We start from the raw sequence: 15,702 nt of genomic DNA, 5'->3' as shown, positions 1-15,702 counted from the left end.
GCATAACACACACACAAACATTTTGCAAGTTATTCATCTTTTGTTTGTTCATTTGTTCATTTCCACATATAAAAACATTTAAAATGTACATAGATTAAATAAATGTAATGGAGAATGTTTAAAAAAAAAACTGGAGGGGCTTGCGAAGTGGCATTCTCCAGTAATATGAGTACATTTAAGGTAAAATTTCAATGGATAGAGAAACATGCATCCTAATAGATGTCATACAGATGAAAGAAATAAGAAAAATTAATAACAGGGATAAGACATACAACATACAACAATAGGGTAAAAACACAACGAAACTATAACTAAAGAGAATAATGAATGGATCCAGGTTCATTTAGCATACCATATGGAAAGTATTTTGTGTCTAAGAGAAGTCATTTCAGAGCCTTCTTAAATTGGCGAGAAGACAAGTCACATGAAAATAGTGGCAGCGAATTGTAAATCTTTGACCCTCTTGACCCTAGCCTATGTTAAATTGGGTTTGGGCTGTACGGGCTATTGGTGGTCTGAGGTCATTTGAGCTGCGTGTGGGGTAATTATGGACCTGAGAATTATGTCAAAATAGGTTATGAAAAAATAGGGGAAGGGTTCTCCCCAGTGAGCCATGAACAAAGAGACCAATTTGAAGATGATTGACTTGAAAAACAGTGAGGATACCTAGCCGAGTAAAAAGAGCCTGAGATGAATGTTTCGGATGTACACAACATATTATATTCTTTGAGCTCGTTTCTGCAGATGATATATAGGCTCAAGTTTGGTCTGGTGAGTACTAGCCCAAGCGATATTACAATAGTTAATATACGGATAGATAATTTAATAGTATAGCGTACCTCGGAGCTGATTAGATGACGGGTTTTACGTACAATACCAATGCTCTTGGCCATTTTTGTGGAAATAGTCATGATATGAGATTTCTAGAACAATGATCTATCAATCATAATGCCAAGGAATCGTGTACAACACACGTTAGTTATAGGGACGTTATCAATATATATTGCTGGTGATTTGTTAAATATATGATATTTGAGACCAACACATATGAAGTTTGTTTTTGTAATATTAAGTTATTGTACCGAAACCAAATGGACAGTTTACCAAGTTCTTCATATAAGACCCTTATAATGGTGTGGGGATCTTTGTGAGACTACAGGACACTAGTGTCATCTGCAAATAAGATTTTGGACAGTTTATCTGAGACATTCTTAGTGGGACTGTTAAAGCTTTTGTGAAAATTGTGCACAAAATTAAAAATTCATGAAATGTTCAAGGCTTGCTCTGGATTGAATAAACTTTGCTAAGATTTAATTTTTGGAGGCATTCTCAGGGGTAAGATAGCGGTCATTTACCTCAGGGATATATCATTTCTACGTATAAAATTAAAAATGGATGTCCCTAAGGATTGAAATGTGATAGAAATGCACACTACGTGTAAAAATACACACTACTTGTGGTCATTTGTCAAAACAGTGTGGTCAATCGAAATACAAAATGTACATTTTTGTAGTTTATGGATGCATTGCTATGCATAAATTCCCAAGTTCATCAAGATGTTTTATAGAACTTAAGACTGCCTAATGCAGCTTAAAAATTGAATGATGTGACAGGGAATGTGTAGGGTTATTGCAACTGTATAAATCAAATCAGAGTCAAATGTCAGAGTTTAAATTGAATTTCCTTTTAAAGGATTAAACAGTCCAATTAATAAAATTATCATGAAAATCCCTCAGGAGACCTTCTGCTACCTCATCAGGAGCATGCCCAGGCATTGCAGGGTGGTCAGACGGGCACGTGGAGGCCACACATACTACTGAGCCTCATTTTGACTTGTTTTAAGGGCATTACATCAAAGTGTGTGTTTCCACTTTAATTTTGTGTGCAACTCCAAATCCAGGCCTTCATTGATTTATTACATTTGATTTCCATTGATGATTTTTGTGTGACTTTGTTGTCAGGACATTCAAATTTGTCCAGAACAAAGGTATTCAATGAAAATGTTTAACTCATTCAGGCCTGGGGTGTGTTATTTGAGTGTTCCTTTTAATTTTTGAGCAATGTATTTACTACTGATAAAGCAGCTTAGCATCTATCTCTGGCTGCGACAGTGAAAGGCAGGACAATTAAAAGCTCTTCCACTAAATGACAGAAGGTATAAATAAGCAATTGATGTCCTAAACAGCATCCTAGCTTTGTATTCAATTAAACAGACCAAAGTTTCAGAGCGTGTAAGTTATTTGCGATTAAATCGAGACAATGTGATCACTGCTTCAATTTTTGTAACAATTCAACAAACAATTACAAATCATAACTTCCTATAAGTTATTTCTACAAATTACCTTTATTAGAAGCTAATTATTGGCATATTCACAAGGTTGTCTTATCTATGTGAAAGGGCTGTCAAAGTCATTTTGGCACAGGCCCCAATGCATTTGTGATTTCCTCCGGGGGTGGCGTTATGACTGTGAAACCATACAAATGTTTAATCCCCTCATGTTATTAAACATATGCAGTACACAAGAAATTGATGGATAACTAGTTTTTAAATCAGAAGTTAAGAATAGAAGTTCATTGTTCAAGTTACTATAAAACAGGTTGGGTAACAAGAAAATGTTCACACTATCTCAACATCATTTAGTACATAAGACAATTTGGGCTGACCAGATTGCACCAGGCCTTGAATTTGACATTGTACATTCCGACATACATAATTGTACGGGATCGGACAGTACAGCCAAGTGCGTAGCGACAGACTTTATTGTGGAAGGGGATGATGGGAACAGCTGGCGCTGGAGCGGCGATCGGGCTGGGGTGGACAAACAATTCTGCGGGATTCCAAATAGTCAAGCGAGTCAGTATCTCAGGGACTGATGAGCGAAGCAGCATCAAGGGACAGACTGACACTCGGGTCTGCGCTGGCGGCGCTGATATAGCGCTGTCCATGAGCCCGTGGCAGGTGACGGCGATTCCACTGACAGGTGGGCGTGGTCCTGTCGCAGGTGGTGCCAGCACGTGACAATAATGTATTGTGAAGTACTGTTGCATTACAGCAGATGAACACAAAAGACGCATATTATGACAATAAAATCTGGTGCTCGCAGGGCTGATGCAGCATTGTAAGTAAAGTAAGTTTCATTTGTAACAATAGAGCCTGCAAAATAAAACACATAAAGAAATATTAATGTTCTGTCTGGGGATAGGAATGCCCCAAAATACAACATATCCTATTTCCTGCGTAACTGACCTGTTGTCACAGTGGCATCAGAGTGAGCCGACACCAGGTCATTCTGAATCCTGCACGTGTAAGTGTCGCTGACATTCACCAACTGCAATGTGCTGGCCACTCGAAATATGCCGACAGAACTCTGCTGGAAGTCCGTGCTCCCCTGCAGAACGTTGTTACCGGCATCCAGCCATGTCACGTTGGGTTTGGGAAACCATCTGGTCGCTTCAGCTGTCAGGGCACCGTTTGACAATGTAAACGTGGGTGCTGTGAAAGCTAACAGAGGAATATAAAATTGAATCATAAGTGCATCGTACAAAAAAATGTGCAGTGTCATACGTTAAAAAAAACACCACCCAGATTTTATTTAAAAACAAGCAATGATATTACAATTTGATTGAAGTTATTTTTGGTGGAAGAAATATACCATCAAATGATATATCTATTTTAAGAGGAACTGCAAGACCTCCCTCCTTCATCCTGTGCACAAAGTCCTTTGCCACTGCTGGCATGAAGGAACTATACCACAGGAGACGAGGAATGCCAAATTCATCACCATCTATAAGAACAAGGGCGAGAAAAGCGACTGCAACAACTACAGAGGCATTTCAATCCTCTGAGCATCGTCGGCAAAGTCTTTGCTCGGGTCATTCTGACCCGCCTGCCAAAACTGACAGAACACGTCTACCCTGAGTCGCAGTGCAGCTTCCGTGCTGAAAGGTGAACGGTGGACATGATCTTTTTTCTCTGACAACTTCAGGAAAAGTGCAAAGAGCAACAGATGCCCTTGTACGTTGCTTTTATCGACCTTGTACTATGTGTCCTCTCTGCATCCATTGCAGCCTGGTCATCCTGGAAGAGGGATCCTCCCATCGGTGGTCTGTGGTTTCTCATTTCCCCTAGTTGGAGTTTTGAGTTTTTCCTTGCCCTCCTGGGAGTTTAAGATCAGGGGATGTTTGAGAATAATTGTCACTTTTCACACATGTCCTGAATGTTATTAGTCACCTAAATGTTGAACAGAGGCTGAGATCTACCGGAGTCAAATTCCTTGTTTGGAATGCCCAAACATGGCCAATAAATTTCTTGAATCTTGAATCTTACATAGGCCGTCAATCTCGTCAGCAGAGACAGCCTCTTCAAGATCCTCCCCGAGATTGGGTGCCCACCAAAGTTAGCAGCTAACAGGGAAGCGTGCAGAAAGGAGCCCCATGTTTCCAACAGGCCAGAGACCACCCACAGATGTGACTGCTGCAACAGGGACTGGCACTCCGGGATTGGCCTCTGCAGTCACAAAAGACGCTGCTCCAGCAGAGCAGACAGCCAAGCCTAGGATGGATCCATGGTCAACCCTGACCGACGGAGGCCTTTATTAGATTATTATTATTTATTAGTTCTTGTTAAACGATAACTGCATTTTTGATTCTTTATTAACAAGTTGAGTCACTTGCCATTTGCATGTTCCTGTTATTTGATTAGGGAATGAAACAGTGCAACTGGAATGTCAGGTTTTCCCACCTGCCGTCCTGAGGATGATGTTGACCTTCCCGGTGCCTCCCGAGTGACTGAGCAAGCAAGCGTACTCGCCTGCATCGGTGCGTCGTACCTTCCTCAGCAGAAGTGAGGCATTACCTTTTATCACCATGTCGCTGAAGATTTGTACCCTGCCGCTGTACTGTGAGTCCTGCTCGTCGTTGCTCTCTGTGCCATCCTCGTAGCTGTAAATAATTCCCGTCAGTGACTCCTTCGTCCACGTGACGGACACATCTTGGAGTAGACTTTGTTCACTGTCTACGGTCAGGAAGCAGCTGAGCATGTGGTCTTCGTCAAGGTTGGCCACAGGAAGTCTGTTGAGGCTTTGAACCAGCAACAATCTGCCTTCATGGACAAAGACGAGAAACTTTCACACAAGGATACGTATATGCCAAAAAGCTTTAATGATCCTGATCATTTGAATGAGGTAGATTGCAACAGAGAGACATGGAAAACAGGCAAGGACAGCAGAATCGGAGCTAGACATGCCTGATATAAATATACACAAAGCGTACATAGTTAGACTAACTCTGCGCCAGCCAACCCCCGATAGCTCCTTCCACTCAGCTGACGAGTTTATGAAATTTTTTGCTCAAAAGATTGAGTCCATGAGGGACGAGATCAAGAATACCATTCCAATCGCTCAGCCGGTGACTAGCGCTGGGGATCATGCAATAACCCTCTCAAATTTTAAAAGCGTGTCCCTTGAAATGCTTACAAAATTGGTTAGTGCGGCTAAACGAACAACATGTTTACTTGACCCGCTTCCAGCCAAACTACTTAAAGAATTATTTCCAATTTTAGGACCGTCCGTCTTAAATATAATCAATCTGTCTGTTTCCTCTGGGATAGTGCCAACAGCCTTTAAAACCGAGCAAATCTTGACCCGGACTGTCTCAGTAATTATAGGCCAGTTTCAAACCTCTCATTCATAGCAAAACTTCTTGAAAAAGTAGTAGCGCAGCAGCTTATTGATTACATGGTCGCTAATAATCAATATGACTCTTTTCAGTCTGGCTTTAGAGCTAATCATTCCACAGAGACCGCACTTGCTAAAGTGACTAATGATCTCCTCATAGCTATGGATTCAAATACGTCGTCTGTATTGTTACTACTAGATCTTAGTGCTGCCTTTGACACTGTAGACTTCGATATTTTATTAGGGCGTCTTAAAAATTGTGTTGGTATCTCAGGGTCAGCACTCAGCTGGTTCAATTCCTATCTACCAGACAGGACGCACCGAGTGGTCCATGGCAATACGTCCTCTGAGCTCTATAATGTTACGTGTGGTGTCCCACAGGGATCGGTACTCGGACCGATTTTATTTAATATTTATATGATTCCGCTTGGGGACATAATACGTAAATATAATATTAGTTTTCAATGCTACGCGGATGACACCCAATTATATATGCCGCTATCGATGACAGATCCGCGGGACTGTTGTAATCTCGAGGCGTGCCTTGCGGAGATCAAGCAATGGATGTCTCCCAACTTCCTTCGTCTTAACCCAGATAAAACTGAGATGTTGATAATTGGTCCTACTCGTTATCAACACTTATTTAAGGAAACCACTATAACTATAGATAACCGTGCTATCACTCAGAGTGATACGGTAACTAATCTCGGGGTAATATTTGACCAAACGCTCTCCTTTCAAAAACACATTAAGAATATAACCAGGATTGCATTTTTTCACCTTCGTAATATTGCTAAGATTCGTCCGATCCTCTCGACCGGGGATGCGGAAACTATTATACATGCGTTCGTCACGTCGCGCCTGGACTACTGTAATGTATTATTCTCTGGTCTTCCTAAGTCCAGTATCAAAAGTCTACAGTTAGTGCAAAATGCCGCTGCGAGGCTGCTCTCACGGTCAAGAAAATTTGATCACATTACCCCAATATTAGCCAAATTACATTGGCTCCCGGTCCATTTAAGATGTGACTTCAAGGTTCTTCTACTAACCTATAAATCACTGCATGGCTTAGCGCCTTCATATCTTGTCGACCTAGTCGTTCCTTATGTTCCGTCTCGTAACCTTCGTTCGCAAAACGCTAGTCTTTTAGTTACACCGAGGGCCAAGAAAATGTCTGCAGGTTCTAGAGCAGGAGTGTCAAAGTCAAATGGACGGAGAGCCAAATAAAAAAATTAGCTACAAGCCGAGGGCCGGACTGATCGAATGTTCATTGAAATTTTTTTAAATGACGCATATAGTCTAGTGAACCTAATTGAACCTACTGAAAACTTAACAAATATATTCCAATATGATCAGATAAATAAAGCAATATTTTCTTATGGCTCTGTCAATAATCTTTAATTTTCAACAGACACAAACGACAAATTTCCTTTATATAAAAATCCCCATAACATGAACATTAAATGAAAGAAACCTTTATTGTTTAAGGCACCATCAGTAACCTATATTTTATATTTTAGCAAAAGTGGGCTAAATTTACTTCAAAGAAAAAAATAATAGCAATTTTCCCAAATAAGGCCAAAGACGTTGATAAAGTGCATTAATAACAGTATCACTGCACAAATCATCAGAAAAAAAACAGCTGAGGATATGTTCCCCCCTGTAACTTGGGCCAGGAATGAGGGAACCTGTTCAAATTTGCCACACTACCTGAGCAGACCCCCAGGAAGACAGAAAAAAAGCCAGTCGATGTCCAGGACTCACCGTTCTCAAAATGGGAGGGGGGCACAAATATTCACGGCTTGACATTTTTTATAGCGTTCCTGTTACAATTTTTATCCCACCACCTTTCACTTTGCTTGGGACAAAAGGAGCCTTCAGAACTGAAATGTCTTCTCAATTATTCATTCAAATCAATTCACTCAAATCATTGTCGTTATGAAAGATTTGATCACAATCTTGGCTTTTTCTTAAACTAACACGTTTGACATTGCTAGAGTGTCAGCTTTTAATTATATTGCGCTGTCATTTTAAAGCAAATTAATAAATGCAACAATATTAATTTGCTTTGAAAATACCTGAGTAATAAAATGGATGGATGAATGATGATTACAATTAAGAATAAAGTCTCCTTTGTAATATATACTCCTTGTAGCATGTAACGGTACCCAAAAGGAGGAGTTTCTTTGCATCGAGGTTTATGCAAAGAGCTCACGTAATTATATCCTTGCTTTTTGGTGAAGTGAGTGAGTGTTCCGTCTTTACGACTGGTCTTTGAATGCACCCCGCTTCAATGGCAGAACGCGGATGAATTTAAAGACATCAAATGACAATAATCCCTTATAAAAATTAAAATTGACTGACGCAAACGTGAGTTCTTCATGTTTTTATTGAAAACAACATAGTGCTGACGCCGTACGACGCCGTACGGCATCGGTTTTTCGCTTTCCAAACAAGCTGTGCGCGCTCCCGCGGCAGGGGGAACAAAATCTCACGGGGGAACCAAATCGAGCACAACACCTGCTTGCTGCGGTCTGCGGGCCGGTTCTAATAATAAATCAAGATCATCCCAAGGGCCGTAAAAAACCTTCTCGCGGGCCGGATGTGGCCCGCGGGCCTTGACTCTGACATATGTCTAGAATCTAGAGCATTCTCTATTCGGGCTCCAGAGCTTTGGAATCCCCTACCAATGGATATTAGAACTACTACCTCAGTAGAAACATTTAAGACACGTTTAAAGACACATTTGTATGAGATGGCCTTTAACTAACTTGTAGTGGCCGTTTGTTTTGTTCTCTCTGCCCACCCCCTCCCTGGCTGGGGAGGGGGTTAGGTGGCGCAAAAGCTGATAGCGGCTAGCTGGATTCTCGGGGACCAATTCAAGATGAAGAAACTGCAGCTCAACCTCCTTGAAGACACTGCCAGGACAATCGAGGGCACCTCCGACATCCATTTTTTCATTGATTTTCATATTAGGTATTACTTGTGCCCTCTCTACATCCATTACAACCTGGTGATCCTGAAAGGGGGATCCTTCCATCTGTGGTCCCTTCTCAAGGTTTCTCATTTTCCCCTGGCAGGGTTTTTTTGAGTTTTTCCTTGCCCTTTTGGGAGCTTAAGATCAGGGGATGCTTTGAGAATAATTGTCAATTTTGGCTATGTGAAGCTCTTTGAGACTGTTTGTGATTTAGGGCTATACAAATAAACTTGACTTGACTTGACTTAGACTGACTTGGTTCATCGTGAAAGACTTACCTGAAAGTGACAAGGAGACAATGAGGATGATGAGCGCTGAGAAGACAACAGTGAGCGTGATCATCCTCCACAAACACAAACGCATACAGTGAGCTTTCTTTGTACAAAGATGAGAGGTGAAGGAATGAGGTCGAAATACAAAAAGTCCTGCCTCGCTACAAAAACAGATATGCTCAAACCTCATTGAATAAAGTACATAAGCAGACAAGTATATTCACATATTAAATAAATAAAAGAAACATTTGAAGCATATAATTATACCTACACACCAAATCAATAAAGAAGACATAACTAGACATTTTTGATAAGTGGTGATGAGAAAGGTTTTTATAACTTTATGATCTGATATATATATTTCTGAGGACTTTGAAATAACAAATGACTTTTGATATATTGCCTAAATACCTTAATGACCCTTAAGGAACTGTGGAATGCATGCCTGATGTTTTGTCTCTGAATCATGGACACGGCCAGAGTCGTCTTGACCGTTCAGTACTTGATTGTATCTTATGTTTTGACTAATGCTAGACGCCAGTTTTTGATTACTACTGAACGCTCTGCACAGAGGGAAATAGTTTGCCTAGCAAAGCAAAGATACGGTTGAATGCGGTACGACAGTGTATGTCCAAGATTGGAGAAGAATGTTCACAGGAAGGTCACGTGGAGATAAAACCAGTGGGTGCCAGAAGGAGCCACCCGAGAACTCGGCCAAAGATGGTCGCCAAGGCCGAGAGACGGGATGGAAGACAACAGCCCCCTCCACACACACACACCAACAGCCCCCCACCAACACACCGAATCGCCCATAACCAGCACCACTCCCATGGAAGCAGACTCTCCTTCGAACTTGCCCCACCCCGAAGACTCATCGCCCATCAATCCCAGCCCACAATGTGCTACTGAATATAAAACTGATCTAACAACCTTGGACTTTGCCTTTTATGAATGGAGACTTTCCGCTCTTGAAGGGCCCAGCGCTGTATTGCACTTTCCTGAAAACAGAGCTTTTTGAACAAGAATTGTGATTGAACTCAACCAAGCTGTCTAAGTCTAATTTCTGCTTCAGTGTCTTTGCATTTTCCTAAATCTGAAGAAATCAAACGAGCACGCAGTGAGTAAATTGAATAACAGGTGATTGGCAAAGGCTTTTGCCGTGAGGCGCAGATAACGCGCTCCCTAAATTGTGGACAGAATCCAACAGAGGTTATGTTTTGACATAGCCTAAGGTAAAAACCAAGGTTCTCAGAAGCCGTTCATTATTACAAAGTACCTCTGACTTCATTGCTGATTATATTGTGACTTTGCAATAATTGTGTTAAAAACAACACTGTTTAAATGCTCACATGAAGAAGATGATCTGCCCCAGTGAAGCCATGGCTGCTCACGCACAAACGCCTTACGAAGAAAACTTCTTGTTCATCTCAAATTTCTTGAAGAAGAAACAAATGGATCCACCAGTGCATCAAACATGATCTTCTTGACTTGTGTAGACTGACTCACTCTCTCACACACAAACACAAAACCATGAGTCAATATTACCTTAAGGCGTATGCTGCTGTTCATTTGGCTTATAACAATAAAGTAGATTTCTATTGCCAAAAAAAAAAGGCTTACATCCACAATAAAAAAAACATTCATTTTAGGTTCATTGAAAAATATAAATTGGTGGCCCTTAATGTTGGACGTACAGTCTAAAACTCAAAAAAAGGAAATCATTCACCCCTTCCAGCGCCATATGCGTCGTCACACGAGCGTAACCTGGTAACAACACCGTGTGACGCAGCTAAATTTTGTGGTTTTGTTTTGTTTATTTGTTGTTTTCTCACACTAACCAATCGACCAACTAGTCGAAGATTTGGACGACTGAAAGTCGGCCGATATTTTTTGTGGTTGACTACAGCCCAAATGATTTCTAATAATTTATAGAGAACAAGGGGTTGGACAAGATAGTTTTTTTGGGGTTCTTCCTACTACCTTTGAACATACAGGACTGTCTCAGAAAATTAGAATATTGTGATAAAGTTCTTTATTTTCTGTAATGCAATTAAAAAAACAAAAATGTCATACATTCTGGATTCATTACAAATCAACTGAAATATTGTAAGCCTTTTATTATTTCAATACTGCTGATTATGGCATACAGCTTAAGAAAACTCAAATATCCTATCTCAAAATATTAGAATATCCTGAAAACGTATACTAGTAGGGTATTCAACTAATCACTTGAATCCTCTACTTAACTCAAAACACCTGCAAGGGTTTCCTGAGCCTTGAAAAACACTCAGCTTGGTTCAGTAAACTAAATCACAAGCATGGGGAAGGCTGCTGATCTGACTGCTGTCCAGAGGACCATCATTGACATCCTCCATCAGGAGGGTAAGACACAAAGAGACATTTCTCAAAGAGCAAGCTGTTCACAGAGTGCAGTTTCAAAACACATCCACAAAAGTCTGTTGGAAGGGGGAAATGTGGCAGGAGACGCTGCACAACCAAGAGAGATGACCGCACCCTTAACAGCATTGTGAAGAAGAGTCGCTTCCAGAATATGGGGGAGCCTTAAAGACAGTGGACTGAAGCTGGAGTCCAGGTATCAAAAGCCACTGTTCACAGACGTGTCTGGGAAATGGGCTAGAATGGCCATATCCCCATGGTCAAGCCACTTCTGAACTCAAGACAACAGAAGAAGCACCTGACTTGGTCTATAGAAAAGAAGCACTAGACAGTTGCAGAGTGGTCCAAAGTCCTCTTTTCAAACGAAAGCAAGTTTTGTATTTTATTTGGAAGTCAAGGTGCCAGAGTCTGGAGAAAGGCTGGAGAGGAACAAAATCCAAGTTGCTTGAAATCCAGTGTGAAGTTCCCACAGTCAGCGATGTTTTGGGGAGCCATTTCAGCTGCTGGTGTTGGTCCACTGTGTTTCATCAAGTCCAGAGTAAATGCAGATTTTAGAGCACTACATGCTTCCATCTGCTGAAGAGCTCTATGGAGAAGATGATTTTCATTTTCCAGCATGATCTGGCACCTGCCCACAGTGCCAAAATCACCAGTAAATGGTGTACTGATCATGGCATTACTGTCCTCGATTGGCCTGCCAATTCTCCTGACCTGAACCCCATAGAGAATTTGTGGGTATTGTGAAGAAGAAGCTGAAAGACACCAGACCTAACAATGCAAATGAGCTAAAGGCCACTATTGAAGCATCCTGGGCATCCATAACACCTCAGCAATGCCACAGGCTGATTGCCTCCATGCCACGCCGCAATGATGCAGTAATCCGTGCAAAAGGATTCCCAACCAAGCATTAATGCATTAATGGACATTTTCAAATGTTTGATTTTGTTTTGCTGTTATAAATCTTTTTTCTTCACTTGGTCTGAGGAAATTTTCCAATATTTTGAGGTAGGATTTTTGAGTTTTTTTAAGCTGTAAGCCATAATCAGCAATATTAAAATAATAAAAGGCTTGCAATATTTCAGTTGACTTGTAATGAATCCAGAATGTATGACATTTTTGTTTTTTTAATTGCATTACAGAAAATAAAGAACTTTATCACAATATTCAAATTTTCTGAGACAGTCCTGTATGTGTACACTGCAGTGAATTAAAATATGAATTCCTGTTTTTTATTTTTGTTCTGTTTTTACCTTATGTAATGTTTACATATATATTCAATCAATCAGCCAGTCAATCAACCAGTCAGTCTATTCATGCTTTGCTATTGGCTGAAAATATTTTTTTCAAACTTGATCTGCGCAATGCACAAGGGAGGGAGACGAGCGGAAGACTGCGTTTAATACACTTCAGAGTTGATCTGCCGCTCCTTCGCGCTGGAATTGGCTCGAGCAACTGATGTGTATGCCCCCCGGACGCCGCTTTGGTGAAATGTTCCGGGCAGGTCCCAATGGAAGGAGGCCCCGGGGACAGGGCTGGACTGGGAGATTTTTTCAGGCCAGGAGTCAGTTATGTAACCAGCCCACCGTGGCCTTGCCCACACGTGCATGTTCACACCCACACTTGAATGCATGGACACAAGCAAAACGCATTTGTGCGAACACACATGCACACAGTCATTCTTTGGGTTTTGTTGTGGGTGGTACCGGAGGAACAAATCTAGAATGAGGGCGAGCAAAATAATCAAAAGGTCTCTCTGAGTCTGACTATCTGTCTGTGTCCTGAGTTGGCCTTTACCTTGAACTGCTCCCTGGACCTGTCTTGCCAGTATACTCTGCATCTGCTGGGAGAGTCAGAACCACCAGCATAATAATTATATTATCGACAATAACACATTTAATCAATATCAAAAGAATGATATGGTTAAATATATGTTTTTTTTCCAAAATGTTTCATGCATAGTCATAGTCTATTTAATCCCATGCATTGATAGATGACTGTCTGTTCTTTACCTGTCAGCTGCTCTGACCTAGTACTGGGCCTGCTTTCTGAAGCACTAAAACTGGCAATATTTCCACCTTTGCATAGGAAACATAGACATGTATTTTAATATTAATTTAGCCAGTGCTAGTTACAAAGTTTAGAGCAGGGGTCACCAACGCGTTGCCCGGGGGCACCACGTCGCCCGTAAGGGCCAGATGAGTCGCCCGCTGGCCTGTTCTAAAAATAGCTCAAATAGCAGCACTTACCAGTGAGCTGCCTCTATTTTTTAAATTGTATTTATTCATTTAGCTATTCTTGTTTAAATCACATTTACATGTAACTTACAAATGACAATATATACATAAACACTTAAAATGTAAAGTGTTTTTTGTGTTTAATATAAATGAACTCTGACCTAGTATAGTTCAAAGTGCGCATTACCAAAACGTAGCGTATGTTGCGCTCTTACAAACAAGCTAACGTTAGTGGACACAGTGAATATGAGGAGAGTTACCCCAGAAATGTCAGAAAAAAGAAAGGAAACATATCATTTTCGCACCGAATGGGAGGTAGAGGTTTTTTTTTTACCACTGTGAAAGGATCCTGCGTGTGTTTAATTTGCAAGGCAACTGTGGCGATCGCAAAGCGACAAAATGTGGAGAGACATTTCACTACGTGTCACACAGGATTGCAATGATGATAATTGCTAAAACTTTGCTTGGAGATGAGAAGTATGGAACCGATGTACTCTCCAGTCTCTCCGATGTTCAACTCGGGGCAACTACAATGGTAAGAAGAGTGTCGGCGATGTCTTGGAACTTGACTGACCAACTGGACCGTGATCTGGCGAGGTGCCGGTGGTTCAGCATCCAGTGTGACGAGTCGGTGGACAGCAGCAGTACGGCACAGCTGATGGTATTTATCCGGATGGTGTTTGATGATTTCTCCACAAAAGAAGAACTTCTGACACTACTGCCAATGAAGACAACTACGAGGGGAGTTGACATTTATAACGCAGTGAAGGAGTTTTTGGTGGAAAAAAAGGCAGTGCTGGAAAAGCTGGTATCAATGACTACGGATGGAGCTCCTGCTATGATCGGCCGACACACAGGATTCGTTGCTCACTGTAAAACTGACCCAGAGTTCCCGAACTTTCTGCAGTATCACTGCATCATACACCAGCAGGCCTTATGTGCAAAAGTGATCTGCTGTGAACACATCCGTCATGAAGATCATAAACAGCATCCGCTCCAAAGCTAAACAGCACAGAGCATTCAAGGTACTTTTGGAGGAGCTGTCAGCTGAATATGGTGACCTGCTACTACACACAGAAATCCGATGGCTCAGCAGGGGACGAATTTTGCAGCGTTTTTTTGTCACTTTTGGGTGAAATCAAAGAGTTCATGCAGTCCAGAGGTGGGGACACCGTGCTGCTGGAGGACACTGAGTGGATACTTGACCTTGCATTTTTAACGGACATTACTGGAAAACTGAACAGTTTGAACTGTGAGCTCCAAGGCAAAGGTAAAACTGTCACCGATATGATAAGTGCTTTAAATGCATTTAAAGCTAAGATGAACCTTTTCTCTGTGCATTTGCAAAGAAAAAAATTGCTGCACTTTCCCTCTGTGCAGATGGTGATGAAAGACAATGCTTCTGCATCTGAGGCTTTTGACAAAGTTGTAGAAAAGTACTCTCAGGTCATAAACAGAGTTGGGCAAGAGTTTGAGAACAGGTTTTGTGACCTGGATCAGATTGAGCCATGTGTGTCGTTCATTTGTAATCCTTTCATGAACGTGGACATATCATGCATTGCTGAGCAGTTAAGTGCAACATTCAGCCTAGATGCTGAACAGGTGGAGATTGAAATTGTAACAGTGCAAAATGACCTGCACCTCAAAGCCCACCAGGCTGCACCAAACTTTTGGTGCCTTGTTGACACAGAAAAGAACAGTGGTGTATGCGCAGCAGCTATGAAGGTTGCAAGCCTGTTTGGTTCAACTTATCTTTGTGAGTCAGCCTTTTCTGACATGAACTTCATCAAGAACAAACACAGAATACGCCTTGTTAGTGTTTACAGATTATCTGATCGTATGATTATGTTGGAATGTAACCTGGAATAAATAACCTAACTAGATTAGTTTTATGCTTATGTTGGAATGTAACCTGTGATAAATAACCTAACTTGTCCCGTCCTACACAATGTCGTAAAACACCTCCTGCTATGCTTTGACTAGAGGTCAAGGGCTTCAACTCCATCCAGTCCACTCTCACCCCCACCCTGTTTCTCTCAATAAAAATGCTCTTGCAAGAGGCCTGAGTCAGACCTCATTCGATCATCGCTGTACACACAGCGACGAATGACTCTCCATTTGCAAGTGCTTAAAAAGGGCATACTGTC

General features: G+C 41.3%; 1 protein-coding gene across 9 annotated transcripts; it reads right to left on the bottom strand.

Annotated features, from left to right (window-relative positions):
- Nucleotides 1-2,325: 2,325 nt before the first annotated feature.
- Nucleotides 2,326-10,416, bottom strand: vtcn1 (V-set domain containing T cell activation inhibitor 1). Of its 9 annotated transcripts, none has more exons than XM_088383391.1 (6): nucleotides 10,274-10,416; nucleotides 9,855-9,934; nucleotides 8,931-8,966; nucleotides 4,742-5,101; nucleotides 3,248-3,502; nucleotides 2,326-3,154 (listed from the first exon to the last, which is right to left on the bottom strand). In XM_088383391.1, the coding sequence occupies exons 1-6, from the start codon at nucleotides 10,303-10,305 to the stop codon at nucleotides 3,048-3,050; spliced, it is 870 nt and encodes a 289-aa protein (XP_088239517.1). In that variant the 5' UTR covers nucleotides 10,306-10,416; the 3' UTR covers nucleotides 2,326-3,047. The 9 variants fall into 9 exon arrangements, with proteins under 9 accessions (XP_088239517.1, XP_088239520.1, XP_088239526.1 ...); XM_088383394.1 differs by having other exon boundaries at nucleotides 3,248-3,457; XM_088383400.1 differs by having other exon boundaries at nucleotides 4,856-5,101.
- Between the last annotated feature and the right edge of the window lie 5,286 nt (nucleotides 10,417-15,702).

The sequence above is a fragment of the Syngnathus floridae genome, chromosome 8, assembly GCF_059516105.1.
Source record: "Syngnathus floridae isolate MCC-2025c chromosome 8, RoL_Sflo_1.0, whole genome shotgun sequence".
NCBI lineage: Eukaryota > Metazoa > Chordata > Actinopteri > Syngnathiformes > Syngnathidae > Syngnathus > Syngnathus floridae.
Note: the sequence above shows the minus strand (reverse complement) of the source record. Positions and strands in the feature narration are given on the sequence as shown.

Coding starts and splice junctions, on each gene's coding strand:
- vtcn1 (XM_088383391.1), bottom strand. CDS start 10,305: ATGGCTTCACTGGGGCAGATCATCTTCTTCAT. Junction 9,935..10,273: donor GGGCAGATCATCTTCTTCAT/GTGAGCATTTAA, acceptor TTGTTCAAAAAG/CTCTGTTTTCAGGAAAGTGC. Junction 3,155..3,247: donor TGATGCCACTGTGACAACAG/GTCAGTTACGCA, acceptor TTTATTTTGCAG/GCTCTATTGTTACAAATGAA.